The 26,719-nt window shown below is 56.6% G+C and overlaps 4 protein-coding genes across 7 annotated transcripts; 3 read left to right on the forward strand and 1 right to left on the reverse strand.

The window, feature by feature from the left end:
* Positions 1 to 1,379: 1,379 nt before the first annotated feature.
* RXRB (retinoid X receptor beta) lies at positions 1,380 to 8,107 on the reverse strand. 4 transcript variants are annotated; one of them, XM_068559505.1, is made up of 10 exons: positions 7,628 to 8,087; positions 6,715 to 6,962; positions 6,081 to 6,237; positions 5,541 to 5,720; positions 4,234 to 4,406; positions 3,712 to 3,841; positions 3,376 to 3,508; positions 3,169 to 3,272; positions 2,745 to 2,850; positions 1,380 to 2,633 (listed from the first exon to the last, which is right to left on the reverse strand). In XM_068559505.1, exons 1-10 carry the CDS (start codon positions 7,860 to 7,862, stop codon positions 2,486 to 2,488), a joined length of 1,614 nt encoding a protein of 537 aa, XP_068415606.1. In that variant the 5' UTR covers positions 7,863 to 8,087; the 3' UTR covers positions 1,380 to 2,485. The 4 variants fall into 4 exon arrangements, with proteins under 4 accessions (XP_068415606.1, XP_068415607.1, XP_068415608.1 ...); XM_068559506.1 differs by having other exon boundaries at positions 3,169 to 3,260; positions 7,628 to 8,086; XM_068559507.1 differs by lacking the exon at positions 7,628 to 8,087 and adding an exon at positions 7,222 to 7,499.
* A 107-nt stretch (positions 8,108 to 8,214) lies between these two features.
* On the forward strand, positions 8,215 to 12,254 carry SLC39A7 (solute carrier family 39 member 7). The gene is made up of 8 exons (XM_068559509.1): positions 8,215 to 8,324; positions 8,636 to 9,044; positions 9,134 to 9,302; positions 9,464 to 9,517; positions 9,653 to 9,796; positions 9,945 to 10,085; positions 10,279 to 10,475; positions 11,373 to 12,254. Exons 2-8 carry the CDS (start codon positions 8,640 to 8,642, stop codon positions 11,643 to 11,645), a joined length of 1,383 nt encoding a protein of 460 aa, XP_068415610.1. The 5' UTR covers positions 8,215 to 8,324; positions 8,636 to 8,639; the 3' UTR covers positions 11,646 to 12,254.
* A 214-nt stretch (positions 12,255 to 12,468) lies between these two features.
* HSD17B8 (hydroxysteroid 17-beta dehydrogenase 8) lies at positions 12,469 to 14,569 on the forward strand. Its single transcript, XM_068557625.1, has 9 exons — positions 12,469 to 12,534; positions 12,719 to 12,936; positions 13,023 to 13,139; positions 13,252 to 13,344; positions 13,447 to 13,532; positions 13,624 to 13,708; positions 13,912 to 13,954; positions 14,120 to 14,194; positions 14,376 to 14,569. Exons 1-9 carry the CDS (start codon positions 12,489 to 12,491, stop codon positions 14,390 to 14,392), a joined length of 780 nt encoding a protein of 259 aa, XP_068413726.1. The 5' UTR covers positions 12,469 to 12,488; the 3' UTR covers positions 14,393 to 14,569.
* Positions 14,570 to 15,866: 1,297 nt separating this feature from the next.
* On the forward strand, positions 15,867 to 20,080 carry RING1 (ring finger protein 1). Its single transcript, XM_068558517.1, has 7 exons — positions 15,867 to 16,378; positions 16,501 to 16,635; positions 17,348 to 17,508; positions 17,609 to 17,824; positions 18,534 to 18,923; positions 19,106 to 19,379; positions 19,661 to 20,080. Exons 2-7 carry the CDS (start codon positions 16,558 to 16,560, stop codon positions 19,760 to 19,762), a joined length of 1,221 nt encoding a protein of 406 aa, XP_068414618.1. The 5' UTR covers positions 15,867 to 16,378; positions 16,501 to 16,557; the 3' UTR covers positions 19,763 to 20,080.
* The last annotated feature ends 6,639 nt before the right edge of the window (positions 20,081 to 26,719 follow it).

Here is a 26,719-nt window from a genome sequence, read left to right on the forward strand (position 1 = left end):
CCAGGTCCCAGGGACCGCCGGAGGCGCCGGACACCCCGAGGCTGGCAGGAGAGAGCGAGCAGGCTCGCACGCCGGGGTCTCGGGGAAGTCGGAGGCTGCCGGGTGGCGACAGCTCTCAGTGACCCAGCTCCATGCAGCGAGGCGCCGTCGGGGCTCCGGCGCTGCTCCCTCCTCGGTGGCCGCCGCTCCTGTGTGTCCCCGGCCACCCCGGCAGCCCAGAACCCCCACCCCGCTCCCGCCCCCGGCCCAGCCCCTGCCTCCAGCCGCCCGCCCACAGCCACCGAGGGAAACCCCACCCCCGATCTCCACCTTGTGTGGGGGGGCGAGTGGGAACCCTCCCTCGCTGACCCTCGGACTGCTCTCCTCTGCTTCTCGCAGGGACTCAGTGGCCTGTACCTTAGGATTCTCTTTTCGGGAACCCCAATATCTCTTCCCCAGTCTCTTTCTTTGGGGGGGGCAGACGTCCAGTCACAACACCCCTCCCCATTACTCCCCCTAGGGGGCCCAGAGCCCCCTTTCAGCAGAGTCCGGGGCGGGATTTACGGCACAGTGGGAGGGGAGAGGCGGGCCTGGGGGTCGCTACCTCCCCTCACCCCGTTGGGTCTCCATAATTATTTCCCCTCGGCCCAGCCCGCCCGCTGTAATTACAGAGCCTGGCCCGGGGCACGGTATTTATAGACACGGCTATAGATAGCGACTGGGGACCTGCAACCGACGGCCGCGGGGAGCGGGGGTGGGGGGCGAGGCGGGAGGGCGGTTAGAGGGGAGGCCAGAGACTGGACAGACCCACACACAGGCTAATCAGGTCCCAAAAGATGGAAGTAGGGGGACGACGTAAGAGCGCCCGGGAGCCCAGGTGGAAAGGCACCCAGTGGAGAGGCGGGGGCGCGGGAAGCCGCCGACGCTGGTTGGCAGAGTACGGGAAACGGGGTCACTCGGGGACGAGGCCGCCTCCAGGCGGGCAACACCGGAGTAAGCCGCGGCGCTCGGCGCCCAGTGCGCCCCCACGAACGGGCACGGCGCCGGGTCTGCCCGGAGCCCGCGGCGCGGCCGGAGGGAAGCCCGGAGCGAACCGAGGCGCCGCCGCCCGCTGGCGCTGGGGGGGCGCCCGCGAACAAGGCGCCTTTGAGAGTCAGCCGCCCCCCTCCCTCCGGCCGGCCCCGCCCCCAGACTGGCACACCCTCTCCCCCCCACCTCCGCGACAAAGCGCGCCTTGTGTCCCCCACCCTGCGCCCGCCTCCCAGGCCCCAGGGAACTTAGGCGGCGGCGGCGGCGTCCAGGGAGCCGGTCCGGAGCTCCCAACCGGATACCCTCCCACACGCGGCCCGGTGCGGCGCTGCCCCCACCCCCCATAGTCACCTCAGTCCAGAAAACATCGATTTTAATTTGAAAGCGATTTTATGTGAGTGAAAGAGAGGGGAAGGGAACCCCGGAGAGAAGAGCCGCAGGGCAAAAATCATGCAGCCCCAGCACCCCATCTCTGCAGGCGGGCCATCTCCCCTCAATTCTGAGGCCAGGAGCTTGTGTCCCCAGCCTACAAGGTGTGTGCCCCGGGCTGGGGGGAGAGCTGGGAGGGGAAGGGTCTGAGGACTACTCACCAAGCCGCTCCCCCCGACACCGCCCTCACAGCCCAGGCCCCTTCCCCAAGCCAGACGGGAGAGTGGGGGAGGGGGCTGGGAAGGCCAGTGCTGAAGAGCCAGCCCCGCAGACCATCTCAGGGCCCTGCCTTTCCCAAACACCACCTCCACCACTGGCATTTCTTAGTCAACCTGGGAAAGTACAGTACTTCTTTGAGTCTAACTGCAAGTCTCTATCCTCAGAGAAAATTAAAAATAGCAGATGGGCTCCTACATCTCCACCCGCCCCTTAACCACCACCACCTTTTTCTTTTTCAGTCTGACTGCAGAAGGAGGTGAAGCGTGAGAGGGGGATCCGGACAGGGGACAGCGACAGAGCCCCTCCTTATTCCAGAGAAGCCCCCATCTGCCAGTCTTGGTTAGAGGAAGGCCTGTCAGAGCCTGACTCCCATGTCCATCCGTTTGGGGGGCCTGCCCCCCAATATCCATCTCTGCGGGAGTTCCCATTTCCATTCTTCAGATGGGGGGCTAAGTGAGGCAAGACGAGAAGGAAGCCAGGTCCTGGGAGCAAGGCCAGTGCTCTGTGCTGGGGGAAGGAGAGGCCGTTCCAGGCCGGGGGTAAGAAAGCACCCCCAGATCATGGCAGAGCCAGACAAATTCAGAGACTCAAGGCCACTGAAGGGAGAGGTCCAGCCCTCAAAGTAGTCTGGGGTCCCCTCTGACTTGGGATGTCAAGCAAACCCTTGCAGGGTTTAGGGACCCCCCCTTGGAGGTCTCAGTTCTGCCCTATGCTCCTCACCCCACCAAGATTCTAGGAACATGGTCCCTCCCCACCCTGCCCCAAGGCTCAGAGTCCCTTGCCCATGTGCCCTCCTCAAGCGTGAGGAACACCACATCTGGGTGTGGGGTCAGGCCAGCTGGTGGGGAGCCTCAAGCATCTCCATGAGGAAGGTGTCGATGGGGGTGTCACCAATGAGCTTGAAGAAAAACAGATGCTCTAGGCACTTAAGGCCTATGGACCTGAGAGCAGGAAGACGCAAGAGCAGCTTGGCAAACCTGAGGAGGGAATGGGAGACATGGAGTGAGAGCTAGAGCCACATGGCACTACCCCCACCCCAGCAGGAGCCTCGGTTCCCACAACCCCTCAGCCCCACAGCGCCTTCTCACCGGCCCTGCTGCTCAGGGTACTTCTGTTTGCAATAGGTCTCCAGGGACGCGTACACTTTCTCCCGCAGGACCTCTACCTCGCTGGGGTTGGAGAGGCCCTTGGCATCTGGGATGGCAGGGAAGAGAGGAGGAAGAGGAAGGAGGACAAATCAAATCAGGACAAATGTGGAGGTGTGGCCCACACGATGTCCCTCTTGGGCCCCACCTACATGCCCTTCACCAGATGCCTGGCAAGGGAAGCAGGGCACAATGGGTTTGAGGGATGGGGTTGCAAAGGGAATGTTATCAGCAGATGTGGGTTCTTCTTGGTCAGCTGTGAGATTTCTAGGTTGAGGGGGATAGCTGGGTAACTTAGGAGTCTCCGAAGAAGAGGAGGCTCCAAGGCTGCCTTGGTCTTGAGAGACGGGGGTAATCCTCCTCTTACCTGGATTGAACAGAATGATTGCCCTCAGGCAGCCAAGTTCTGTCTTGTCCATCCTCATGTCACGCATTTTGGACACTAGCTCTGTCAGCACCCTGGAGAGGGACCTGCAGGTCACTCAAAGGTCACAGCTCAGCCAGCCTTGGACACGGACCAGCCTATAGCCCCACCCCCTCGACCGACAGGCCAGCCCAGCCAAGGGCCACTGACCGATCAAAGATGGCTCCCACGCCTGCGGAATGGGCTGAGTTGCGGTGCACGTGAAGACCTGTGGCGAGGAGGATGCCGTCTCGGACATCGATGGATCGGTGAGAGAAGGAGGCAATGAGGAGCTCGTTCCAGCCTGGGGGTTGGGGGTGGCAAGGGTGAGGAGCCAGGGATCGGGCCATGGGATTGAAAGCACATCAGGGGAAGAGAAGAAGAGGTGGCGAGGTCAATGAGACTGGCTCTCTGAGTACGCAAGGTAAGGCCGCTGGGGTCCCTGAAGGTCAGGAGGTCCAAGAGGGGTCAAATGACAAGAGATTCAAGGAGTCCAAGGTCACTGACCTGCCCGTAGCAGTATGACCTGGTCATCCAGAGGCAAGGAGGAAAAGTGTGGGATCCTCTTTGCCCACTCAACAAGTGTGAAGAGCTGTTTGTCAGCTGCCTGGCAGATGTTAGTCACAGGGTCATTTGGCTGCAGGGGAGGAGAGGTGAGTTATGGAAGGTTTGGAAGTACACTGGGAGCCCCCCTCCACCCCATAAGAGGCTTTTGACACCCCCTCCTTATTTGTAGTCTCTCTTCAAGCCCCACCTGAACCAATTCCTCCTCTTCTAGCATTCAGGAAAACAATTATTAATTTGGGACTTGCCTGTGGTTCTGTGAGTGGGTTGTTCTGGGAGTGGGGACGGAGGATGTTATCACGCCTACCTCAGATGTCTAAGAGACCTTGTTTGGCGGCACTTCCGGTCCCCGGCAGTGTTAGATGGGTTGTGAGGGGGAGGGAGGGGAGGGGGAGATAGAACAGACCTAGACTCCCGCCTCCCCACTCCCATCAGGAAGAAGAGTAGATTGACCCCAGCACTCACGCTACTGCCGCTACCCGCGGTTCCCCCAGGACCCTCAATGCCCTGGTCACTCTTCTGCTCCACAGCAAGCTCTGCCTCCAGGATCCTGTCCACGGGCATCTCCTCGGGGGCTCCCCCAGCCCCCTCCCCATCCCCATCCTTGTCCTTTCCCCGCTGACGCTCCTCCTGTACCGCTGCAGGAGAAGGAGGAAGGAGAAAAAAGTAGAAAGTCAGCAGCCAGCCATGAGGAGATTCCAAAATGTCCTTAGGGCCTTATCAGGGTCTCATGGCCCTTAGAAGATATTTATAGAAATTGGGGAAGTCACTTGAAACCATAGCAGATTTGTAGCAGTCTAGAAGCAGGACTTATAAAAGAACAGATAAATAAACCCAGAAGAAGTAAAAGGGTGGGTAAAGGAATTACGGAGAAAGCTAGCATTTAAACTGAGAGCCTACTATATACTAGGAAATGTGCCAAGCACACTTTCACATTCAATCAAGTATTATAACGACCCTGTGAGCTCTTGACCCCATTTTTAAAAATAACGATTTTGGGGGAGTTCATTAAACAGCTTGCCCAAGTTCACACAATACATGGCAAGTCATATGTCCAAATCTAAGTGTGCCTGATGGCAAATCTGGTGTTCTTCTGACTCAACAAAAAAGGAGGAAAAGGAGCACTGGCCTGGGCCTTCAGAGGTGTGGGTTCTGATCCCAGACCTGCCACTCTTTTGTTGCATGACCTTGGGAAAGCCAGGCTTCAGGCTCATCTTCTCTAAAATGAGGGATGTGACCAACATATACTCCCTAAAGTATCTCTCTCAGAATTCCAGAATCAGGCTTAAGAAGAAAAGATAGAGATTAAAAAAAAAAAAAAAAGAGGAAAAGAAGCCCTGAGGTCTTCAGTAAAGGCTGCAGCTTAAGAGGGTAGAGTCCCAGAGTTTGGAGGAGAGAACACAGATAATAGGGAGATGGAGACCAGAGTGGAAGCACTTGGTCAAAATGAGGAAGAATTACTCAGGTTAGAGAAGGGGAGCTAGAGAAACCCATCATGGGGAAGGAAAACATCCTACCCTAGCACCAGACCAGGGAGGGGTCAGAGGGGCAGGCCACAGAAGCAGAACCATTGAGAAGGAAACTCAAGGCACCAGGTCAGGGTACCAGAGAGGAGGGCTGATGAGCAGGGGAGAGGGAATCAAATATCGCCCTCTGGAGGAGAGAGAGGAGTCCAGCTTTCCTAAGACGTATAGTCCCTGCAGTCTCCCCTCCCCCTCCTTCCTCTCCTCCCACAGGGTAGACCGCGAGACCTGGCTGGGGCAGGCCCTTACCCTCCCTCTTCATGCCGGTGGCCAGGCACTTCTGATAGCGGCAGTACTGACAGCGGTTCCGCTGGCGCTTGTCCACCGTGCAGTCCTTGTTGTCCCGGCACGAGTAGGTCAGGTCCTTACGGATGGTGCGCTTGAAGAAGCCTTTGCAGCCCTCACAGCTGTAAACCCCGTAGTGTTTGCCTGCAAGAGGACAGGAAGAGCAGTAAGACTGCACCCTGTGCCACTAGGACTCTTGCCCACCTCCCCCCAGCAAATTTAGTTGAAGTCTGCTCTGGTTTGCCAAAGAGAGAGACGGGGAACCAGGACATGAGGGATAATCTAGTCCCACTCTTCTCACGGTTCGAAAACCCTATGCCAGCCCCCTCCTCCCTCTGACCACCCCCCACACACACCAAATCTGAGCCGCAGGGTCCTTAACTGTCATCAGGCCTCCCCCAGCTCACTTGCTCTAACCAAACCTCAAGAGCCCCTGGGAATCCCACAGGTGATGGTAAATGGTACACGCTCTCTTCCTCTCTGCTGGTCCTCTGAGCCCCATACCTGAGCTTCGGTCCCCGCAGATTGCACATAGACGTTTGCCAGCCCCAGGGCCACCTGGAGGGGGTGGACAGTGCAGGCCCCGGACCCCTAAGACTGGTGGCTTCACATCTTCAGGGGGGCCAGACCCACCCCCAGGGAGCGACACTGTTGAGTTAATCTGGGTTGGGGGAAATAGGGAAGTCACAGGGAGACTCATTGGGAAGGATAATCTCTCAGAGGGGAGGGACATCATTCCCTACCACCTAGGCAGGGCCCTGCATTACACGCTACAAAGGACATTATTTACACTGCAGTGCCCAGGAAGGGCCACCCCTGGAGTACAACCCCGAAGAGATGAGACATAAAGTTCCCCCTGAAATTGTGCAACACAGCGGCCCTGAAGGGCTTGTATCTCAGAAGGGGAGATGGGACCAAAAGGGCAAAAAAATCACTGATATATGAAAAGGACATCAAGAATAGCTGGCTTCTTTTACAGGGTTGGGGAGGAGGCGTGCACTGAAAGCTCAGTCACCTCAAGAAAGGCCAGGGGTCACACAAGGACCACAAGCCTGGAGAAGTTCACACATGGATCTAGGTCACAAGGAAAACAAGGAAATGAAAGTGGAGAGGCAGTAAGGGGGTCACGACCTCTCACCTGGGGACTGCTGACAGGCCCGGAGAATCCTGGGGGAGCTGGAGGGGGCAGACCAGGGGACCCCATGGAAGAGCTGATGACCGGGAAGGGGGAGCCCAGTGGCGGGGGTGGCATCGGGGGTGGGGGTGGAGCCCCAGAGCCTCCAAGGGATGCAGCTGCTGAAGGGGGTAAGGGTGGCCCCGGAGGAGAAGGGGGAGCGGCCCCCTGGGGAAGGGGATTTGGAGAGGAACTGTCTGGGCTTCGGGAGTCTGGGGAGGGGTACACACAGGCACAGACACACACAGACAGAAGAGACAAAAAGAGAAAATGAGTCTTCGATCATCCAACCGGAGCCTTTAATTCTCTCTCTGATCCCCCCACCGCGCCCCCACCTCACCCCACCCCTTCCCAAGTCCAGAGGCACCCTGCTGTCAAACAACGGCTTAACTCCTAATCGTGGTGAGAGAAGGAGGTTGACAGAGGAGGATCGTTCAGGTGAGGCAAATTCCAAACAATGCATTTGATCACCCCAAGCCAGACGCATCTCGTGTGGGTGGGGCAGCACGTGGGGTGGACCAGTCAGCCCCTCCATTCCCAGCTCGTAGCCAGAACGTGCAGGGAAGATAGGCAGAAGAGACCCCTCCTAGGACATAGAATTTGCCTTCAAACGTCCAGAGTCCTCAATCTCGAGGACTAGAGTCCCACGCCTGGGACCTCCGTAGTGCAGGGCCTCAAGAGGCCACCGCTAGGAGGGCGGAAGCTCCCCCTCCCCGCCCCGCCCCGGGGGGAGGGCACTAAGGCCCTCGGGAGGGAGGGGACGCGTGTTTACAAACAAGGGGGCGGGAGCGCCTGGGAAAGAACACCAGGGGAGGGGGGGAAGGGGTTGCTGATAACGCGGTCACTGGCTTGCCGGTCCGTCCGCTAGGTCACTCACCCCGCCCGCTGTCGCCCATCCCGTCCCGTCCAGCCTCCCCCGGCTCCGGCTCCGGGGTTTGTTGTTCTCCGGCTGCCACCGCCGCCGCCGCTGCTGCTGCGGGATCCAGCCAGGGCCGTCGCCGCCGCCACCGGGACGCGACCCCACAATGCATTTCTTTTCGCACCCCCACCGGCCCACACTGCCCTGCGGCATGCCGCTGGGGGAGGAAGGGCGGGCGAGCAGCCCAAGACATGATTCCTGGCTGAGTGTAGGGATACCGAAGAGGTACCAGGGATTCCCAAGGATTGATCGTTGGACTAGCTGAGCACGAGGAAGCCCCAGAGAAAAAGTCTCTGGCCTTAACCGGGTCGAATTAAGCGCTTCGCTCTGCGCTGTAGCAAAATGACAGCGCCGATATGGCAGCCATCTTGGTATAGACGGGAAGTCTATGCGCTGGTTCCCGCCTCCTCGTCTGGTTGGAAACGGAGGAGGCGGTCTCCTCCCGCCTGTTAGCCCGCCTAGCCCAGTGTCCCCTCAAATAACCTCCACACCCGCGCATGCGCGCCAGGGCTAGAGGGCTTCACTACTGCCGGAGTGCCGCCATATTGGTGAAGGTACTGGGACCGAGGTTGAACGGAACTCCCTGTTCTCGCGGGAGCTAGAGGCGGGACTGCCACGTCCGAGCAAACCGGGAAAGGAGAGGATTCCGGAGCCGGTGAGAATTCCCTGTTTTTCCCTACCGTCCTTTTCAGGCCTTTTTCTTCATTTAGTGGGTCATAGAGACGAGGGCGCAGAGAGTCCGTATAGTGGAGGATCAAAGCCTAGAGCGGTGTCCCGGGGGCCCTGCATCAGGGATGGGGTTCCGGATAAAGAAAACGAGTCTTGGGAACAATGTGGGTGGGGACAGGATGGAATGGGGAAGCAGCCCATAGAAGTGGACGGAGGGCGCGAACGGAGTAGAGCGGACCCCTCATAGGTATAGAGTTGAGGGTCAAGTGGAGTCACTATCTCTGTCCCTCTGGTCAGCGTGATGGCCAGAGGCCTGGGGGCCCCCCACTGGGTGGCCGTGGGACTGCTGATCTGGGCGGCCTTGGGGCTGCTAGTGGCCGGACACGGGGGTCATGGCGACCTGTACGAAGACCTGCACGAGGACTTCCAGGGCCACAGCCACAGGCACTCACATGAGGATTTCCACCATGGACACAGCCATGCCCCTGGCCACACTCACGAGAGCATCTGGCATGGGCATACCCACGGTCACGACCATGGACATTCACATGAGGATTTGCACCATGGCCATAGTCATAGCCACTCTCATGAGAGCCTCTACCACCAAGGACATGGACATGATCATGAGCACAGCCATGGAATCTATGAGGAGTCTGGGGCTCCAGGCATCAAGCAGGACCTGGACACTGTCACTCTCTGGGCCTATGTGAGTCCCCCAGGGATGGGGCAGAGGGGAGCTGGTTCGGGATTGTTGGGAAACCCCACACCACTTGACCCCTGACTCTCCCTCACCAGGCACTGGGGGCCACAGTGCTGATCTCTGCAGCTCCATTTTTCGTCCTCTTCCTTATCCCCGTGGAGTCAAACTCCCCTCGGCACCGCTCTCTGCTCCAGATCTTGCTGAGTTTTGCTTCAGGTGGGCTCTTGGGAGATGCCTTCCTGCACCTCATCCCTCATGCTCTGGGTAAGTAATCTCTAGCTTTTACCTCAAATCTTAATGTATTTCATGCTTTGGACAAGTGGGTTCTTTCCCCTTTGTGATCCCTGACCTTCCAATATTCTCCCAAATACACACCCCTTGGGTGGGGTATTTCCTCATCTGGCTTTGTCTCCCCCTTCCTCCAGAACCTCATTCTCACCACCCTCTGGAGCAGCCTGGACATGGACATTCCCACAGTGGTGAGGAAGGGGCAGGTGAAGACGTGGGGTTGGGGTGCTGGGGAAGGTCTATCCCTCCCTATTCTTCTCTTGTGCTTGGGGAGGAAGAGTCTGAAATCCAAATCTCCTTTAATGTCTCAATGTATCCATTCCTAGGCCAGGGCCCCATTCTGTCTGTGGGACTGTGGGTCCTCAGTGGAATTGTCGCCTTTCTCGTGGTGGAGAAATTTGTGAGACATGTGAAAGGAGGACATGGACACGGACATGGACACGCTCACAGTCATACACATGGAAGACAGGGTGAGCCCAGGAACAACTTTCCTGAAAGCCACCTTGCCATCTCTGAATCTCCTCATTTTATGGTTCTTAGGTGGGAGAAGACTACCCTTATGAGGACATACTGGCAAATTTCTGTTCTCCACTCTTACCAACTCCTTTCTTCCCTCAGAGCGTCCTTCAAAGGAGAAACAGAGCTCAGAGGAAGAAGAAAAGGAAGCAGGGGGGTCGAGGAAGAGCAGAGGAGGGAGCACAAGGCCCAAAGACAGGCCAGTGAAACCTCAGAACTCTGAAGAGGAAAAAGCAGGTTCAGGTGAGGACCAGGGTTGCATATGCTTGGGCAAGGGGCATCATCATGAATCACATGGAACAGCACTGTGGGTGATGGCAGGCGTCTGGAAAATACTGGGGCTGGATGTGAAGTGGTCTCTGGGGGGCTGATCAGGGCTGAGACTAGGGGTGATGAATACCTCTAATTGTTTCATCTTCCTTTTCTCCTGTAAAAGACCTACGTGTATCAGGGTACCTGAATCTGGCTGCTGACCTGGCACACAACTTCACAGATGGTCTGGCCATTGGTGCTTCATTTCGAGGGGGTCGGGGACTGGGGATCCTGACCACAATGACTGTTCTGCTACATGAAGTGCCCCATGAAGTTGGGGACTTTGCCATCTTGGTCCAGTCTGGCTGCAGCAAAAAGCAGGTTGGTGATGGTGTGCACCAAACATGGTTGCCTCAAGCCCTTTATCCCCCGCTAACCCACCCCAAACCCAGACTGCCACCCATTAGTTCCAAACAAGTTGTACTACAGGCATACCTCGTTTTATTGTGCTCCTTTATTACACTTAGCAGATATTGCGTTTTTTACAAATTTGTAGCAACCCTGCTTGAGCAAGTCTATGGATACCATTTTCCCAACAGCATTTGTTTACTTCATGTCTCTGTGTCACAGTTTGGTAATTCTTGAAACATTTCAAACTTCGTTATTATCATATTTGTTATGTTGATCTGCGATCAGTGATCTTTGATGTTACTATAGGAAAAAGATTCCAACTTGTTGAAGGCTTACGTGATGGTTAGCGTTTTTTATCAGAGTATTTTTTAACTAAGCTACGTACATTGTAGGCATAATGCTACTGCACACTTACAGGATAGTGTAAATATGCTCATTGGGAAACCAAAAAACTCATGTGACTTGCTTTATTGTGATGGCCTGGGACTGAACTCACAATATCTCCGAGGTATGCCTGTATTGTTGACAACGGATCCTCTAGAAACGAGGGGGAAGAAGTTCTGTTTCTTTGTCTTGTAGCTCAGTAGTTCTTGAACTGTGGTCCATAAGCCATCTGAATGTTTTATGGGTGTCTTTCACACCATGCCCCTGACCCTGACCTATTGGGTCAGAAGGTCTGTGGAAAGGACCTCTTTGATCTAAGATTTTTCAGTGTCTATTCTAGATCCCCCTCTTTTTGCTTTACTATTTAGTTTCTAAAGACATGCATCCTATCCATGTACACTTATACCCCTCCAGCCACGTCTAAACCACTGATAACCTTTAGATGTTGGTGAGTGCCTCTCTCTTCTCTTTTCTGCCCACCAGGCGATGCGTCTACAACTACTGACAGCAATAGGGGCACTGGCAGGCACAGCCTGTGCCCTCCTAACTGAAGGAGGGGCAGTGGGCAGTGAAGTTGCAGGTGGCACAGGTCCTGGCTGGGTTCTGCCATTCACTGCAGGTGGCTTTATCTACGTAGCAACGGTGTCAGTGTTGCCTGAGCTGTTGAGGGAGGCATCACCATTGCAATCACTTCTGGAGGTGCTGGGGCTGCTGGGGGGAGTTGTCATGATGGTGCTGATTGCCCACCTTGAGTGAGAGGTGGGGTAAACCAGCCCCACCCCAGCCCCAAACCTCTAGCCTCTAAGCCCTCCAGGTCAGGGGTCTGTGGAAGTTGGGGGCCCTGGCCTGGGACATCTGCCAAAGGAGGGAGTTGTATCCTAGGGAGGTGGCGACTTTGGCTTGAAAGCTATCAACATTTGGCAGTCTTACAGGGGCTGCAGAGGTGAGAATGACAGCCCAGAGGGACCATAGTGTTGGGCATGAGCTGACCATGTTGTTGGGTTTGGGGGCTAAGTGGGGCCATGAAGAAGGCTGGAAGAGAGAGGAGTCATGGCAGCCTACCCCATATCCCCCACCCCACCTATTCACAGAGGACCAAGCTGCCACACACTGGCTTCTCCAGGGTCCACCTCCCTCTCTCCCACCTGTTGGTGGAAACTCCAGGGAAGACCAGAGCCCTGAAGTGGGTAGCAGAAGTCGGGGATAAACGTCAATCGTGTGTCCTGATTTGGGAGTGATTGGGGGGGAGGGGGGCTAGTTGCTACTCTCATGGCCTGATTTTTTTTGTTTGTATTCTTTTATATCACTGTTTGAATGGAGGAGGAGGGGTGATGACCGGAAATAAAGTCCTTGGATCTTCCGCTCCACGCGCAGTCTTTGTCTTTTTGGGGGGAATGGGGGCCCCTCTTCTCCCGGCTCCACTGGCCCCCCAAGCTTTGGTGTCTGGCCACGCCCCCGCGGTTGGAGGTCCGCCTGCCGGGGTGGCCGCCAGTGGCCTAACGCTGGCGGGTCTTCGATTGGTCCGGCTTCGCTCTCGCCGCGCCTCCTCTGCGCTCGGATTGGCTCAGTGCTGGGGGGCCCGCCCACTCGCCACCCGCCATGGCGTCTGAGCTCCGGCTCCGCTTCGCGCTGGCCCTGGTCACAGGTTGCGGGCGGGGGGGGTCCTTTCCCAGGGCGGGTTGGTGTGCTAGAGTGACGTCGGGGCGCGCCCTCGGACTCTACAGCCGCTGTGGCCTGTGGTCCGAATTTTACTAACTTTGCGCCCTGTTGACCTCTGACCCCTGCCCACTTCTCCCTCCCCCCCTCCCGCGTGTTCTCTCCCATCTCAGGTGCTGGTAGCGGCATCGGCCGAGCAGTCGGTGTGCGCCTGGCCGCTGAGGGGGCCACTGTGGCCGCTTGCGACCTGGACGGGGCAGCGGCACGGGAGACGGTGCGGCTGCTGGGAGGGCCGGGGAGCGACGAGGGGGCACCGCGCGGGGCCCACGCAGCCTTCCAGGCTGACGTGTCCGAGGCCGGGGCCGTCAGGCGCCTGCTGGATCAAGTGCAGGTGAAAAAGCGAGACGACCTCGCCCCCTTTAAAGCCCTAACGTTGCTCTACAAGGTTTTTCGGTGTGTAACCTACCCCTTACATAGGCCTGCTTTTCTCGTCCGCCATCTGTCGTTGTGTCCTGTGCGGGCATCACCAGGGATGAGTTTCTGCTCCACATGTCTGAGGACGACTGGGACAGAGTCATAGCTGTCAACCTCAAGGTGGTGATCTCTGAACCCATGACTTCTGGGCCCTCTAGCCTGGGGAGGGAGTTGGAGGAGTGTCACCCCTGCTGATCCTTTCTGCCTTGTTACTTTCTCCCCCCACCCGCAGGGCATCTTTCTAGTCACTCAGGCTGCAGCCCAAGCCCTGGTGTCCAGTGGCTGTCCTGGCTCCATCATCAACATCAGTAGCATCGTAGGGAAGGTCAGGCTGAGTTGGGATGAGGTCAGCCAGCCAAGTGGGCACAGAGAGGAGAGCCCCTCCTTGGGACTCCCAACTTAACCGCAATCTCTGGCTCACCCAAAGGTGGGGAACGTGGGACAGACAAACTACGCAGCATCCAAGGCTGGAGTGGTTGGGCTGACCCAGACTGCAGCCCGGGAGCTTGGACGGTTGGTCAGACACCTGGGGCCATGTGGAAGGTCTGAGGGAGGGTCAGTGTTCAGTCCTCTCTGGAGTCAGCAGCCACTCTCCTTTCCACAGACATGGGATCCGCTGTAACTCTGTCCTCCCAGGGTTCATTAAAACACCCATGACACAGAAAGTGCCACAGAAAGTACTGGACAAGGTAGGAGACTGTGGGTGGAGGGCAGAATCATTCAGAGAGCCAACCTCTCTGGGCTTCAGAGAGAGGATGCTGGGCCCAGTGAGGGGCAAACTGTAGATATTCAGCAAGTGTAAAAGGAATGAAGACCAAAGTCACAGACTCGGTCTACAAAAAAAAAAAACCCATGAAAAAACTTTCACTCACACATGAGTGTTTCCTTACAGGTGACTGGAATGATCCCGATGGGACATATGGGGGACCCTGAGGGTGAGCACTGACTGCAGAGGGGGCCTGAATGAAGAGATCCCAAAGTTTGTGGTATCTGAGAGGGTCTCACCAGGATTGGTGGTTGGGGGAGGGGTGATTCGGATAGGAGGCTACTTTGGGTCTGTGAGTGAGTAGGATTCTGCCCTCTCCCCACCATTCCCATAGATGTGGCAGATGTAGTCGCATTCTTGGCATCTGAAGACAGTGGATACATCACAGGGGCGTCAGTGGAAGTCACTGGTATGAGGCCATCGGGGAGGAAGAGGGCAGAGAAGTGGAACCCAGAAAGCAAATGAGGGGAGTCTGGAGCCACTGAGGGAAGGGCAGAAGTTCCCATAGGCCAAGGACAGAAGTGGGTGCCTCCCCTCCAGCCCATTTGTCTCCACCTATACATCTGTCCAAATGTTTCTGCCCCTCCCAGGAGGTCTTTTCATGTAACTGCCTCAAGGACCCTGGACTCTGCTCACTATCCCACCACTCTGCCGGGCCTCCTGCTGATGAGGACTCTGAGTTCCCAGGCTACAAAAGGGGTGGCAGTGTATGGCTCAGGAATGCTGAATATGGGAGGCAGGGGTGCTTGTGACCCTAATAAATTCCAAATCCTCTTCCCTGCCACCTCCGGTTCTTCTTGTGTCCAAGTCCTCAGACCCTTCACCACCTCCCCCTCCTTTCCCTTTCGCGAAGGATTGTTCCCTTTCACTGCCTGGTCTCCCAGGGCAACCCCCGCCGCCGGGTATGAGAGGAGAGAGTGTGTGTCACTGTGTGTGCGTGACACTCTGGGTCTTTTGGAGGGAGGGGGTCTCTGCCCCACCCCCTTCCACTGATCCTGCAGCCCTAGTCCCCTCCCCCAATTCCCTGGGTCCTTATGGTCCCCAAGGGTGATTTGTTCATGGCCCCATCCTAGTATCCAGTCTAGCCTTGGGAGGGGGTCTTGGAACAGGTGGCCCTCCCCCACCCCTCTCCTTTCTCTGAGTCCCCCCCCTCCCCTTTCTCTCCACCTTACAATAGCTGCAGCCGGCCGGGGGTCGGATGGGGGGGATTAGGGGAGGGGGCCAGGATTAGGGGAATGGGCCAGCCGATGAAAGGGGCTGGAGGAGAGCAGAACGGAGGGAGGGGGCTGGGAGGAGGAGGAGGAAGGGGAGGGGGTCCGCGCTAATCGACTCTGGAGCCCACATAAGGACTGGCCACGGACTGAAGGAGAGGACAGGGAAGTAGGGGGGAACTGGGGGAGGGGGCGAGGGGACCCACTGCTGCCTTGTCCCAGAAAGAGGCCACCCCCTGGCAGTTGCAGCCCAAGTCCGGGAGCCCCAGTTCAAGCTGGAGGAGACAGGACGCCCATCACGGTCTCTTTTCCCCCGTATCCCTCTCATCCCCTGCCCTCAATGGGGATCGCTCTGCCCCTTCCTCTTCTCTTCCCTCCCGGTCCCCTTCCTTTACTGGGAAGTCCTGGAGGAGACTTCTGCCCGCTTCCCACTCCAGACATTCGGCCCCTTGTGCCCCCCACCTACACGCGCACAACCCCTCCCCGATAGGGGCCCCATCCTGTGTGTGTGTGTGTGTCCCTGCTTCCGCGTGGTGTCTCCATTCCCCCATACCTCCCGTGTGCCTCCCTCCCCCGCCCCGGGCCGCGGCTCCTGATTGTCCAAACGCAATTCTCGAGTCTCTAGCTCTGGCCGAGAGTTGAGTCTGGACGTCCCGAGCCGTCGCCCCCAAACCTCGAAGGGAGAGCGGGTCGGAGGGTATAGGGAGAGCCAAAGTGGAGGGTGGAGCAGGTCACCAGGGTGGTAAGGGAATCCCGGGCACGTCGGGACTTAGTTGCGTTCACAGGACTGAAGGACTGTAGCGGCAGAGGCTCCTCTGCAGCTTTTTTTTCCCTGGAATCCCGGGCTGGGGTTATGGAGAAGTTGTGTGCGGGGAGGAGGGGCGCCCTTCCCCAGAGCCGCCAGGGGACGCGGAATGGGGGAGGTGGCCCCTTTTCCAATTCCCTCTGTCCCCTCCCGGGGTCCGAGCGATCCCAGGCCCCGCCCTCCGGAGCGGAGGCCCCGAGTGGGGGCCTTGGAAGGGGATAGTGGCTGAGGTCGGCCGCGCGACGGTGCTGGCCAGGGGACGGAAACCGCGGTCCCCACGTGGCGTGGAACTCTGGGGACGCCGGCTCCTCGCGGGGGCCGGGGGGAACCCGGGCGTCCACGTCGCGTCCCACCCGCGCCGCGACTAGTGGGTGACGTCTCCGCCGGCGGGGGGTGGAGTGGAGTGGAGGGGCAGGCGGAAGTGACGTAGGGCCCCAGCGCCCGGGCCATGGCGGCGGCGGCGGCGGCAGCGGGAGCTGCTGTCTGAGCAGCGGCTGCGGACCGAGCGAACTCGGCCGGGGAGCCCGGGCCCCGGGAGAGGCGCTGCGGCGGCGGGAGCGCGGACGGCTGGAAGCTGGTAAGGGGCCGCGCCGGCGCGGAGTGGGGGGCGGAGGAGGGGAGCCTAGGGAGGGCGGGGTCTGCGCGAGGGGCGGCCCCCCTAACACCCTTCCTCCCCTTCCCCCTTCCCGCACTCCCCAGCCTACCTCTTCTCCTCCCCGGCGGTGGAGCCCTCGTGGGGGTCTGTGCCCGGTCACCATGACGACGCCGGCGAACGCCCAGAATGCCAGCAAAACGTGGGAACTGAGTCTGTATGAGCTCCACCGGACCCCTCAGGTGACAGGGATTCTCCCTTTACAACTTACTCCCTTTCCCCAGACCACTCCCTCCCCAGACCCCCATCTCACAGCCTCTTTTCCATTTTTTGCCCCATTCTGCCCGATTTCACACTCCCTGGCCCTACCTTTGAATCACCTTAATCTTTCAAAGCACTTTCACATTTATCTCATTTAATCCTCAAAACAGACGTGCCAGAGAGGTAGAGCAAGTATTACTATCTTCATTTGAAAGATAGTAAACAGGCTGAAATTACCTTCCCCGTTCCTCAGTTCCGCATCATAGGTCAGTGCATTTAAGACTCACCTTGGGAGTTTATTAAAAATGGAATTCCCGCTGGCCCCTACCTGTAACATTGTGATACAGTAAAGGGATGGGACCCCAGAATCTGCATTTTTAACCTGCATCCTAGGGGATTCTGATATAGGTAGTACCAGGACTGCAGTGTAAGAAATTCTGTTGACCAAGTAAGTCTTCCACAGATGGCAAATCTGTGCCACGCCCATCCCCAGGCCTATCACCAAATCTCAGATCCTCCTATTCCAAAGCTCCTGCTCTTAGAATTCCCAATTTCCTCAAGTGGCCAACGTGAGGTACCCAGATTCTGATATCTCACTGTATTTCTCAAGACTCCAATTTCATGGACCACTTGTTTCTAAAACCCCTTTCCCCCCAACCCACCCACCACCTTTCCACTCATCGACGCCTCCAGGAAGCCATCATGGATGGCACAGAGATTGCAGTTTCCCCTCGGTCACTGCATTCAGAGCTCATGTGCCCCATCTGCCTGGACATGCTGAAGAATACGATGACAACCAAGGAGTGCCTCCACCGATTCTGCTCTGATTGCATTGTCACGGCCCTGCGCAGCGGGTAACAGGAGGGACAGGTTTGAGATGGGGGGAGGGGGCAAGAGTTGGACCCTCCATGCCCTGGTGATTGACTCCTCAGGGCCTCCTTTCTCCCATACCAGGAACAAGGAGTGCCCTACCTGCCGAAAGAAGCTGGTATCCAAGCGGTCTCTGCGGCCAGACCCCAACTTCGATGCTCTGATCTCTAAGATCTACCCCAGCCGGGAGGAATATGAGGCCCACCAAGACAGGGTGCTCATCCGCCTCAGCCGCCTGCACAACCAGCAGGCGCTGAGCTCCAGCATTGAGGAGGGGCTGCGCATGCAGGCCATGCACAGGTTCGGGGGCCACGAAGAAGGTGGCAGCGGTGCTGATGGGACAGATCCGTGGGTCAGACTCCTGGGGCTGTCTTTGCTTCTAAGCCTCAGCATCCTGAGTGCTGATCACAGTCTTAACTGTCACGCCTGGAGGTCATGGATGTAAACTGTAGCTTCTTAGCAACTGGTACTACTGTTCTTAAGGAAATAGCTCATCTTCTAACTTTCTAGAAGTTAGAACAGTAGAGTGCTTTTTGAGCATAAGCTCTGAGTTCACACTGCTGGGAATTAAATCACCTCCTAGGCCAGCATCACTCAGTCTTTAATGTGTATCCAAATTACCTGAGAGTCTTGTTAAAAATGCAGATTCTGATTCAGTAGGTCACAAGTTGGGCCTGAGATTCTGCATCTCTACAAGACTGTGCTACTGGTTCTTGGACCACGCTTTGAGAGGCAAAGAGACTATGGTCTCAAACTAGTTATTTAACCTCTCTAAGCCTCAGTTTCCTCAGCCATAAAATAGAGATGATATAATTACCTGTGTCCATAGGATTTGTATAATTTGAGGCAATCAGTGCAAAATACTTAGCAATGTGCTTAACACGTAGTCAGTATGTAATAAATATTAGGTATCATCATTAAGATTTCCCTGATCTCTTAATTCTCTGAAGTTTAAAATGTAAACCCCTTATCCTTGGTGCTTTCTAACCTCGACCACTTGTTTCCACAGGGCCCAGCGTGTGAGGCGGCCGATGCCTGGGTCAGATCAGACCACAACGATGAGTGGGGGGGAAGGAGAGCCTGGGGAGGGAGAGGGGGATGGAGAGGATGTGAGCTCAGACTCCGCCCCTGACTCTGCCCCAGGCCCTGCTCCCAAGCGACCCCGTGGAGGGGGCGCAGGGGGAAGCAGTGTAGGGACAGGGGGAGGTGGCACTGGTGGGGTAGGTGGGGGTGCCGGTTCTGAAGACTCTGGTGACCGGGGAGGGACCCTGGGAGGGGGAACCCTGGGCCCCCCAAGCCCTCCCGGGGCTCCCAGTCCCCCAGAGCCAGGTGGAGAAATTGAGCTCGTGTTCCGGCCCCACCCCCTGCTCGTGGAGAAGGGAGAATACTGCCAGACTAGGTGAGAGCCTCGTCCTTCCCCAGACCACTGAGAAACCAAAGGTCTCATGATCTTCCATCAGAAGTGGGCTTCGCCCAAACCCAGAAAGAATCCCTAACCCAGAGGCCCTTTGGGAAATCCCCAACTTCCCTTCTCCATTTGAGGCTTCCTGTGCCCTCAACCTGCCCTCTCTCCCACTCCAGGTATGTGAAGACAACTGGGAATGCCACAGTGGACCATCTCTCCAAGTACTTGGCCCTGCGCATTGCCCTCGAACGGAGGCAGCAGCAAGAGGCGGGGGAGCCAGGAGGGCCTGGAGGGGGCACCTCTGACGCCGGAGGACCTGATGGGGGAGGCGGGGAGGGTGGGGGTGCCGGAGGAGGTGACAGCCCTGAGGAGCCTGCCTTGCCCAGTCTGGAGGGTGTCAGCGAAAAGCAGTATACCATCTACATCGCCCCCGGGGGCGGAGCTTTCACGGTGAGAGCCTCTGAGGGCAGCCGTGTGAGAGAGGAGAGGAGGGAGAGTGGCCTGGGGAAGCAGAACCGAGATCCTGACCTCCTAACTGACCGGCCCTCTTCTCCCTCTGCATCTCCCATCTCCCTTCTCTGTCTGTCCTTCTTCCCCATCATCCGTGTCCCTGCTTTGCCCCATTTATTATTCCTTATTCCTTTTTCTTTTCTCCTCTCATTCATTTCCTTTACCATCTTTCCCAACTTACTTTTCTCTTCCCTCTCCTCCCCCTTCCACCCCCTCTGTAGACATTGAATGGCTCGCTAACCCTGGAGCTGGTGAATGAGAAGTTCTGGAAAGTGTCCCGACCACTGGAGCTCTGCTATGCCCCCACCAAGGATCCAAAGTGACCCCTCAAGGGGACAGCCAGGGGATGGGGACCATGGGGTGTCCCTGAGTCCTGGCCCACCACCCAGCTTCTTTGTCCCCCAGAGCCCCCCAGCCCAGCCAGCCAGCAAGAGGACACAAATGAGGACAAGTGGCTTTTATACAAAGTATCTATATCAGATTCTTCTATATTGTACAGAGTGGGGCCTGTGCCCCCATCTACTGCCTTTTCTATTGCCCCCAACCTCCCATCCATGCAAGATGTTGGGAAGGGTGAAGAGCCCTTCCCTTCATGCCCTCCTACCAACAACAACAAATTTGCTTTTTTTTCCTCTTTGAAACCTGTGGTTCTGTGTCTCTTTATCAGGGGGGTTACTAGAAGGAGAGGAAAACAAAGATCGGGGAGGGAGCCCTAGAAATCATGTAGAATCAGCCTTGGAAATGGGGAGGAAATGTCAAAGGGTATTCACGGTGTGTAGATCCCATTTTCCTGAACCTTCAAATCAGCAAATGTGAACGAAAATAGGAAGGACCTGTGAAGCTGTAAGAGACAGGGTGGAGAGCGGAGAGGTGTGAAGTCAGATCCCAAGCTTTCCCCCTATGACCTGAATGCCCAGGCTGAGATCCCGGGTTTCAATACCACAGGGAAAGCAGGAAAGTGGCTCAAGAGGGTGACACGACAGGCCCGAGATGTCTGGAAGGGGAATAATTCCTCGTCCCTGCGAGAAGCTGGTTTCTAAAGCTGGAGAGAAAAGGCGCAGATGGGGGAAGGGCTGCGAGAACCTCCCTGCACATATCCCGCCCCCGGGTAGCCTCCCGAAGAAGACGGGCAGGGCCGGGGACTACAGTTCCCGGGAGCGAGCGAGCTGGTCGGTGCCCGCCGAGTCGCGGGGCCGAGCCGAGGGAAGGCTGCCCGGGAGTTGTAGTTCTGTGCCGGTCCCGGCGGCAGCGGAGAGCAGAGGTGGGGGCGTCCAGTAAAGCGCTCGCTGCTCCGCACCCCCCACGCCTCGAGTTCCGCGGGCGGGGCCCGGGGTCAGGGGCCCACGTAGCGCGCCGCGCCCCGGCGAGGTGGGGAGGATCTCCTCTTCAGGAGGGACTGACGCCGCCTCCCGCCACCCACTTTGGCCTCTCTGCCCCTCGCTTCCTGTTTCCGTTGCCCTTCGCTTCCCCACCCCGCTCCGCCCCAAATTCCCGAAGCTCGGTCAGTCTCGGCCCTACCGGCTGAGGAGTCAGCCTCGGGGTCTGACCCGCCGGCTCGAGGGCGCGTCACTCCACGCTTGGCATTTCTCGTTTGCTGCCCCTCGTCCCTTTCACCCTCAGTACGACGGACGCAGGGGGTACCCTCCAGCCCCGGTGACCGGGCGCCCACCCCCGAGACCTCTCGCCCTGTAGAAATAGACAACACCCACTTCACCCTTGTAGAAGCCCCTTTTTACACCCGCCTCCCTGGAGCCCCGAGCCTGGCTCCCCTTTTCTCCCACCTCAGGCATCCAAGGGGGACGACGCTCCCGGGATGTGAGGGCGGGAGGAAGGTGGGCGTCGCTCCCGGAGTTTCAAGGGAGAGAAACCGATGGGGAGGAGTCGCGGGAGTCTGGAATGAACCCGGCTTCTCTTCTGGTTCCACGGGCCGCCCGGAGCGACACTTCCCCACTCTCCTCGTTCTCGCCAGCCCTACCCGACCCAGCAGCCCTTCTGCCTGTTCCCCCGCCCTCTGGCTTCACGCTGGAGCCGCCTGCGGGCCTTGGTCCCCGGTCTCTCCTCTCCTAGTGCCCCAGGCCACACCACGGCCCACCCTCTCCGCCGTTCCGCTCCTCGTGCTCCTCCTCGGACCCCTCTCTGCTGCCAGTGCTCTGTCGCCCTCCTCTGCCCCCGAGACGCTGAACTTCGCAGGCTGCCTGTTTCTTTAGATGGCACCATGTGAGTGACATACAGAACTGTTGCTCCAGGTCCATCTCCCCTGCCCACAACAAAGAAAAAATGACTACCTGACCTGACCAGGCGTTCCTCTTCCCCAGTGCTGGCAGAAGCGGGGAGGGGAGGGGGTTGCTCCAGTTCTGTTCCACCCCCACTCCCTGGGATAGCTCCCCAAGTCTTTCAGCCTCTGTCAGTGAAGCCTGCACCTTTGGGTGAGGCAAAGTGAGAGACACAAAGTATACAAAAGGGAACCTGATTATTTTGTTGAGAGACAAGATACAGAGGATAAAAGGAGAATAACAACCCAGAGGAGCAAGGTGGAGAAAGAAAGACTTTAGATTCAGACTGATCGGGATCCAAATGTCCACCTCGCCACTTACAAACCACGCGACCTCGCATAGGAAAGGGACTTGCGAGGTGGGGCCCGCAGTTGTGTATTAACAAGCCCTCCGTGTGAATCTGATGTGCTGGGGCCCAGAACCCCTGCAGCAGATGCTCTGGTCCTTACAGAGTGAATGACAAGTGTCCCCTGCAGGAGGGATGCCAGGCCTCAGGGCAGGGGGATCACTGGGAGCCGCAGGGTGGTTAGGAAGAGCTTCTCAGAGGAGGTGCCACCAGACTGGATGGACGGGAGGGGAAGAAGGAAGTAGGTGGGGGGCCTGGGGGGGAGGGGAGCCTCTCTCTCTGTTAGTCTCCCCCTCATTTTATCTCTTTCAGGTTTCTTGGTCTCCAAACCATAGCAGATTATGTGTCTAAGTGCAGAAGCTGAGCCCCAGAGCCCAGGGCCTCAGGAGACCCCTGCCCCGGTGAGGCCTAACTCTGAGGGTTTGGTTGTCGCCCGGCTGCCCTCAAAACCCTGGCAAACTGCTCACGGGAAAGTTGTGCCCTGGGTTCCTCAGGGCGGGGCTCAGCCTGCCTGCGCCACCTTGGTCTCTCTGCCTCCCCCTCCTCCTGGCTGCTCTCACCTTCATCCCCCTCCCCTACAGGCTGGGAGCCCAGGCAGAGGAGGAGAAGGCAGGACAGACCTCCAGCTCCCCATCTACCCCTTGACCCCTCTGCTGTCACAGCTGACCCTGTCCCGCGTCCCTCTCAGCAGCCCCTGCCCCCACCCCAAAGCCCTTTTCTGGCCTGGACTGTGGAGCCTCCTTTTCTCATGCTCCCACCCCTCCCAGCACCGCCTGGTCCATTTAAGTGAGAGGCCCTTTCCCTGCCCCCAGTGTGGGAAGTGCTGCAGCCACGGGGCCACCTGCCCCTGCCCCTGCACTCCCACACAGGTGACAGTCCCTATGGCTCTGGCCTCCATGGCTGTGGCTTCACTCAGAGCCCCCTTCTGCTTTGACAACCGTCCACACCCAGTGGGAAGGACAGGGATGAACAGAGAGGAGAGGGAGGGGGGGTTGAAGCAAAGTCAAGGCCCCTGTGGCAGTGCCACCCGCCAACCCCGCAGCACTCCAGGAGGGCAGCCCTGGGGACAGACTCCCTCCACAGTCGGAGTGACTGCCTCTTCTGTGGGAGGCATAATGGGGCACGGCTCCCTGCCCACCCCATCCCAGCCAGAGCCACCACATTAGGTGATCAGAGTGTCTCACCGGGACGTACTCAGAGCTGGAATGGCCAGGTCCACCTCACTTCCAGTCCACAATCTAATCCCCCAGGAAAAGAGCTTTTCCTGTTTCTTAGAAAGTAATCTGTACTTCCAATCTCCTGTCCTCCATCTGAGAAGTTTAACCAGGCTGCCTGAGACCTACTGCCATCACGGACGGATCAGATTCCCCGGGATTTTCTTGACAGGATTTTTTAAAGAGATAACTGAATCCCCAGAGATCTCCATGACAAACCCCACCATCAAATTCTAGTCGCCCACAAATCCCACCCAACCCCATCACTTCCCCCAGAGGCCGCTGGGTGCTTCTTGCCTCCGGTGCTAAAGCTACACCCAGCACCCCATTGGATGAGGCCATCTCTCTCCCTGTGCCCACTCCTGGACCCACGGGCCCTGTTTCAGGGCTTTCTGTGACCTTCACTGCATTTCACACTAAGAATAAAGCCCAGACGGAGGCTGCTCTTTCCAGCAGCACCGTGGGCCTCTTATTGAAAGGTGAAAATAGGCAGAGGCATGTATCCAAGGAGAAGGCAGGGAAATGGAGGAGATGGAGACCAGCGGAAGAAGACAAAGGAGGTTGGAGGAGAAAGTGGGAGGTTCTGGGTGTGGAAAAAGTAGAACAGGGCTGTGTGGGAGAAGACAGACAAGAAACACCTGGCCAGTACAAGCACTTCCTGGCATTTGCACTTCTTCCACAGATTCCTCACTTGCTGTCTTCTTCATGTGCTGGGAAACTGGTTTTGAACAAGAGTCAGCAGGGAGTCCCACAGAGCATCCCCTCCAGATTGGCACCCTGGGGCCCAGCGTGGCCCCGAGGATGGCACCATCATCATTCACTCTTGTTTGTTTGTTTGTTTTTTGGGGGGTTTTGTTTTTTTATTTTATTTATTTATTACTTTTGGCTGCGTTGGGTCTTCGTTGCTGAGCGCAGGCTTTCTCTAGTTGCAGTGAGCGAGGGCTACTCTTCGTTGCGGTGTGCGGGCTTCTCATTGCAGTGGCTTCTCTTGTTGCAGAGCATGGGTTCTAGGCACACGGGCTTCAGTAGTTGTGGCACGTGGGCTCAGTAGTTGTGGCGCACGGGCCGCGGCATGTGGGATCTTCCCAGACCAGGGCTTGAACCTGTGTTCCCTGCATTAGCAGACAGATTCTTAACCACTGTGCCACCAGGGAAGTCCCCATCATTCACTCTTATAGGAGGTTCTGCTGGGGGAGTTTCCCCCTTCGGCGGCACCTGCAGTAAATTTATTGTTACTGTTCATGTTCAAGGATAAGGTAGACCTTAGTTCTTGTATTAACTTCCCCCAAAGAAAACTCTTTAGAACTTGGCAGATTTCTCCCGATGATGTATCAGAGAGGCTGCTTATTGCCACATGCAGGAAGGGATGAAAGAACCTCAAAGGTAAAAGGATCACTTGGGAGACCACTGGTCAGTCTCACCCTTTCAGAAACTATGTATTGAGTCCACCATGTGTCAGGACTGTTCTAGGACCTGGGTACCACAAACAGGTGTGTGATGTGGCCCCTGCCTTTGAAGAATGTGATCTCAGGTGTTCGTGGTGAGCATCTCAATACTGAATCCAGCATCTAGTCCTAACAAGTGTATCCACTATTATATCTCTCAAGTCTGTCCACTCTTCTCCATCCCTCCACCTCCCTGGGCCAGCCACCACTTGGACTGTCTGGCTCTTCTCTGAATCACTGAGATCGCTGGAGAGGCTGGAAAGGCCTTCTCTGAAACAAGCGGCACGCCTGAGTAAGAGACACCTTTCTGAAATGCAAATCTGATGGTTTCAGGCACCCTGCTGAAACACAGTCAATGGTTTCCCACCGACCTTAAGTTAAAGACCCAAGTCCTTAACCTGGCCTCTAAGGCCCCTTGGGGTGTGGCCCCGCCGGCCTCTCCAGCCTCGCCTCCCACTACTCACCCCTGTCACTCCCTAGCGCTCTACTCCACCGCGTCGTGCTTCCTCCCGCAGGCTGAGCCCTCCACCCGAAAGGCTTCTTCTTCCATTTCTCTTTTAAGTTAGCTCCTGTGCATTCTTCAGATCTCAGCTCCTTTACCACATCCTCAGGGAAGGTACTCAGACCTTCCTTTCGGGTCAAATTCCCCTCCTCTGAGCTCCCACACCAAGGCGCACTCTTTCTCCGAGGTACTGTGTGTGGTCGCAGATCTACATTTTTGGGGGATTACTCGATTGGTGTCTGGCTCCCCATGGAACGTAAGCTCCCTGAGGGCAGGAACCAGGACTGCAGATGCTCACTCTTGCCATTCCCTGGGCCTGGAACTGGACACTCTATGAATATGGAGTTGAAATATTGGTTGAAAGGATGCATGCATGCCTGGATCTGGGGCAGGGGATGCATATTTCAGGATCTCAGGATGGATTGAGGCTGTGATTCTCCCTCCAGCAGCTGCAGCCCAGGAGTCCCATATGTCATTTCCTTAACACCATTCCTTCCTCCATGCTTCCTGGCATTGTCCATCCACGGTTGAGGCTCCGTCCCAGACTCCTCCACCTTGCCCGTGAGACCTCTTCTCCCTTTTACTTCCTAATGCCCCTTCCTGGTTTTGCCTCCTTGGCTTCAGAAGGCAACATGGAATAATATGGCAACAGCGGAGGATTCAGAATCAGAAATCTGGGTTCAATAACTAGGTAAAAGTATTAGCGGTGTGACCTTCAGCTGGCTTTTAAACCACTCTGAACCCTGGCCTTCTTATCTGTAAAATGGGAACAACTTCAGAATCAAGCAAGATGGAGGATGTGGAAAATCTAAAAGCACCATCACCTAGAAATACTGATAAAAAGGGAAAAAATTAAACATATACCTGAGTTCTCAAAAGGAAAGTAAAATCCCAGGTGCTAGAAACAAAGAGGAAACTGAAAGCCAGAGGGTGAGCTGACCGTGGCTACGGTTACTAGGAGGGGGCTGAGAAGGAACAGGTTCTGTCAACCTGTTCTGTTTCACCAGCCATCCAGAGACAGATGAGGTCTCAGTCCTGAACAGGTGTGGAAATTAGATGAAAGACAGCCAAAGCTGACTCAAGAAGAAATAGAAAGCCTGACAGCTCTATAAATTCTAATAAATTGAATGAGAAATTTTAAGTACACACACACACACACACACACACAGAGACACACACTACCCAAATGGCTTTATAGGTATATTATTCTGCTAACTCTTCAAAGAACTGTTTATTTATTTATATAGACTGTCCCAGACAATGGAAAAAGAGGACCAATTGAACTTATAAGATTGAAAATCCTAAATGAAATATTAGCAAACTGAATCCAATGGAGTTTGTGCAAGTGCATGTATATATGCACGTGTGTATGTGTGACCAAGCAGAGTTTATTCCAGGAATACAAGGATGGTCTACTTTAAAAATCTATTAATGATATTTACAACATTGACATATTAAAAGGAAAGAATATGATTGTCCCAATAGGTAGAGATGCACCTG

Source organism: Eschrichtius robustus, chromosome 12 (genome assembly GCF_028021215.1).
Source record: "Eschrichtius robustus isolate mEscRob2 chromosome 12, mEscRob2.pri, whole genome shotgun sequence".
In the NCBI taxonomy this organism is placed as follows: domain Eukaryota; kingdom Metazoa; phylum Chordata; class Mammalia; order Artiodactyla; family Eschrichtiidae; genus Eschrichtius; species Eschrichtius robustus.

Bases quoted from the DNA above. Each gene is read 5' to 3' on its own strand.
- SLC39A7 (XM_068559509.1), top strand. From the start codon at position 8,640: ATGGCCAGAGGCCTGGGGGCCCCCCACTGGGTGGCCGTGGGACTGCTG. The intron at 9,045-9,133 runs GTGAGTCCCCCA...CTCCCTCACCAG, and splicing joins CTGTCACTCTCTGGGCCTAT to GCACTGGGGGCCACAGTGCT. The intron at 9,797-9,944 runs GTGAGCCCAGGA...TTCTTCCCTCAG, and splicing joins TCATACACATGGAAGACAGG to AGCGTCCTTCAAAGGAGAAA.
- HSD17B8 (XM_068557625.1), top strand. From the start codon at position 12,489: ATGGCGTCTGAGCTCCGGCTCCGCTTCGCGCTGGCCCTGGTCACAG. The intron at 13,533-13,623 runs GTTGGTCAGACA...TCCTTTCCACAG, and splicing joins GCAGCCCGGGAGCTTGGACG to ACATGGGATCCGCTGTAACT. The intron at 13,709-13,911 runs GTAGGAGACTGT...GTTTCCTTACAG, and splicing joins CACAGAAAGTACTGGACAAG to GTGACTGGAATGATCCCGAT.
- RXRB (XM_068559504.1), bottom strand. From the start codon at position 7,862: ATGTCTTGGGCTGCTCGCCCGCCCTTCCTCCCCCAGCGGCATGCCGCA. The intron at 6,963-7,627 runs GTGAGTGACCTA...ACCCCTCCCCAG, and splicing joins GATGGGCGACAGCGGGCGGG to ACTCCCGAAGCCCAGACAGT. The intron at 3,509-3,711 runs GTCAGTGACCTT...CCCAACCCCCAG, and splicing joins GGTCATACTGCTACGGGCAG to GCTGGAACGAGCTCCTCATT.
- RING1 (XM_068558517.1), top strand. From the start codon at position 16,558: ATGACGACGCCGGCGAACGCCCAGAATGCCAGCAAAACGTGGGAACTG. The intron at 17,509-17,608 runs GTAACAGGAGGG...CTCCCATACCAG, and splicing joins GTCACGGCCCTGCGCAGCGG to GAACAAGGAGTGCCCTACCT. The intron at 19,380-19,660 runs GTGAGAGCCTCT...CCCCCTCTGTAG, and splicing joins CCGGGGGCGGAGCTTTCACG to ACATTGAATGGCTCGCTAAC.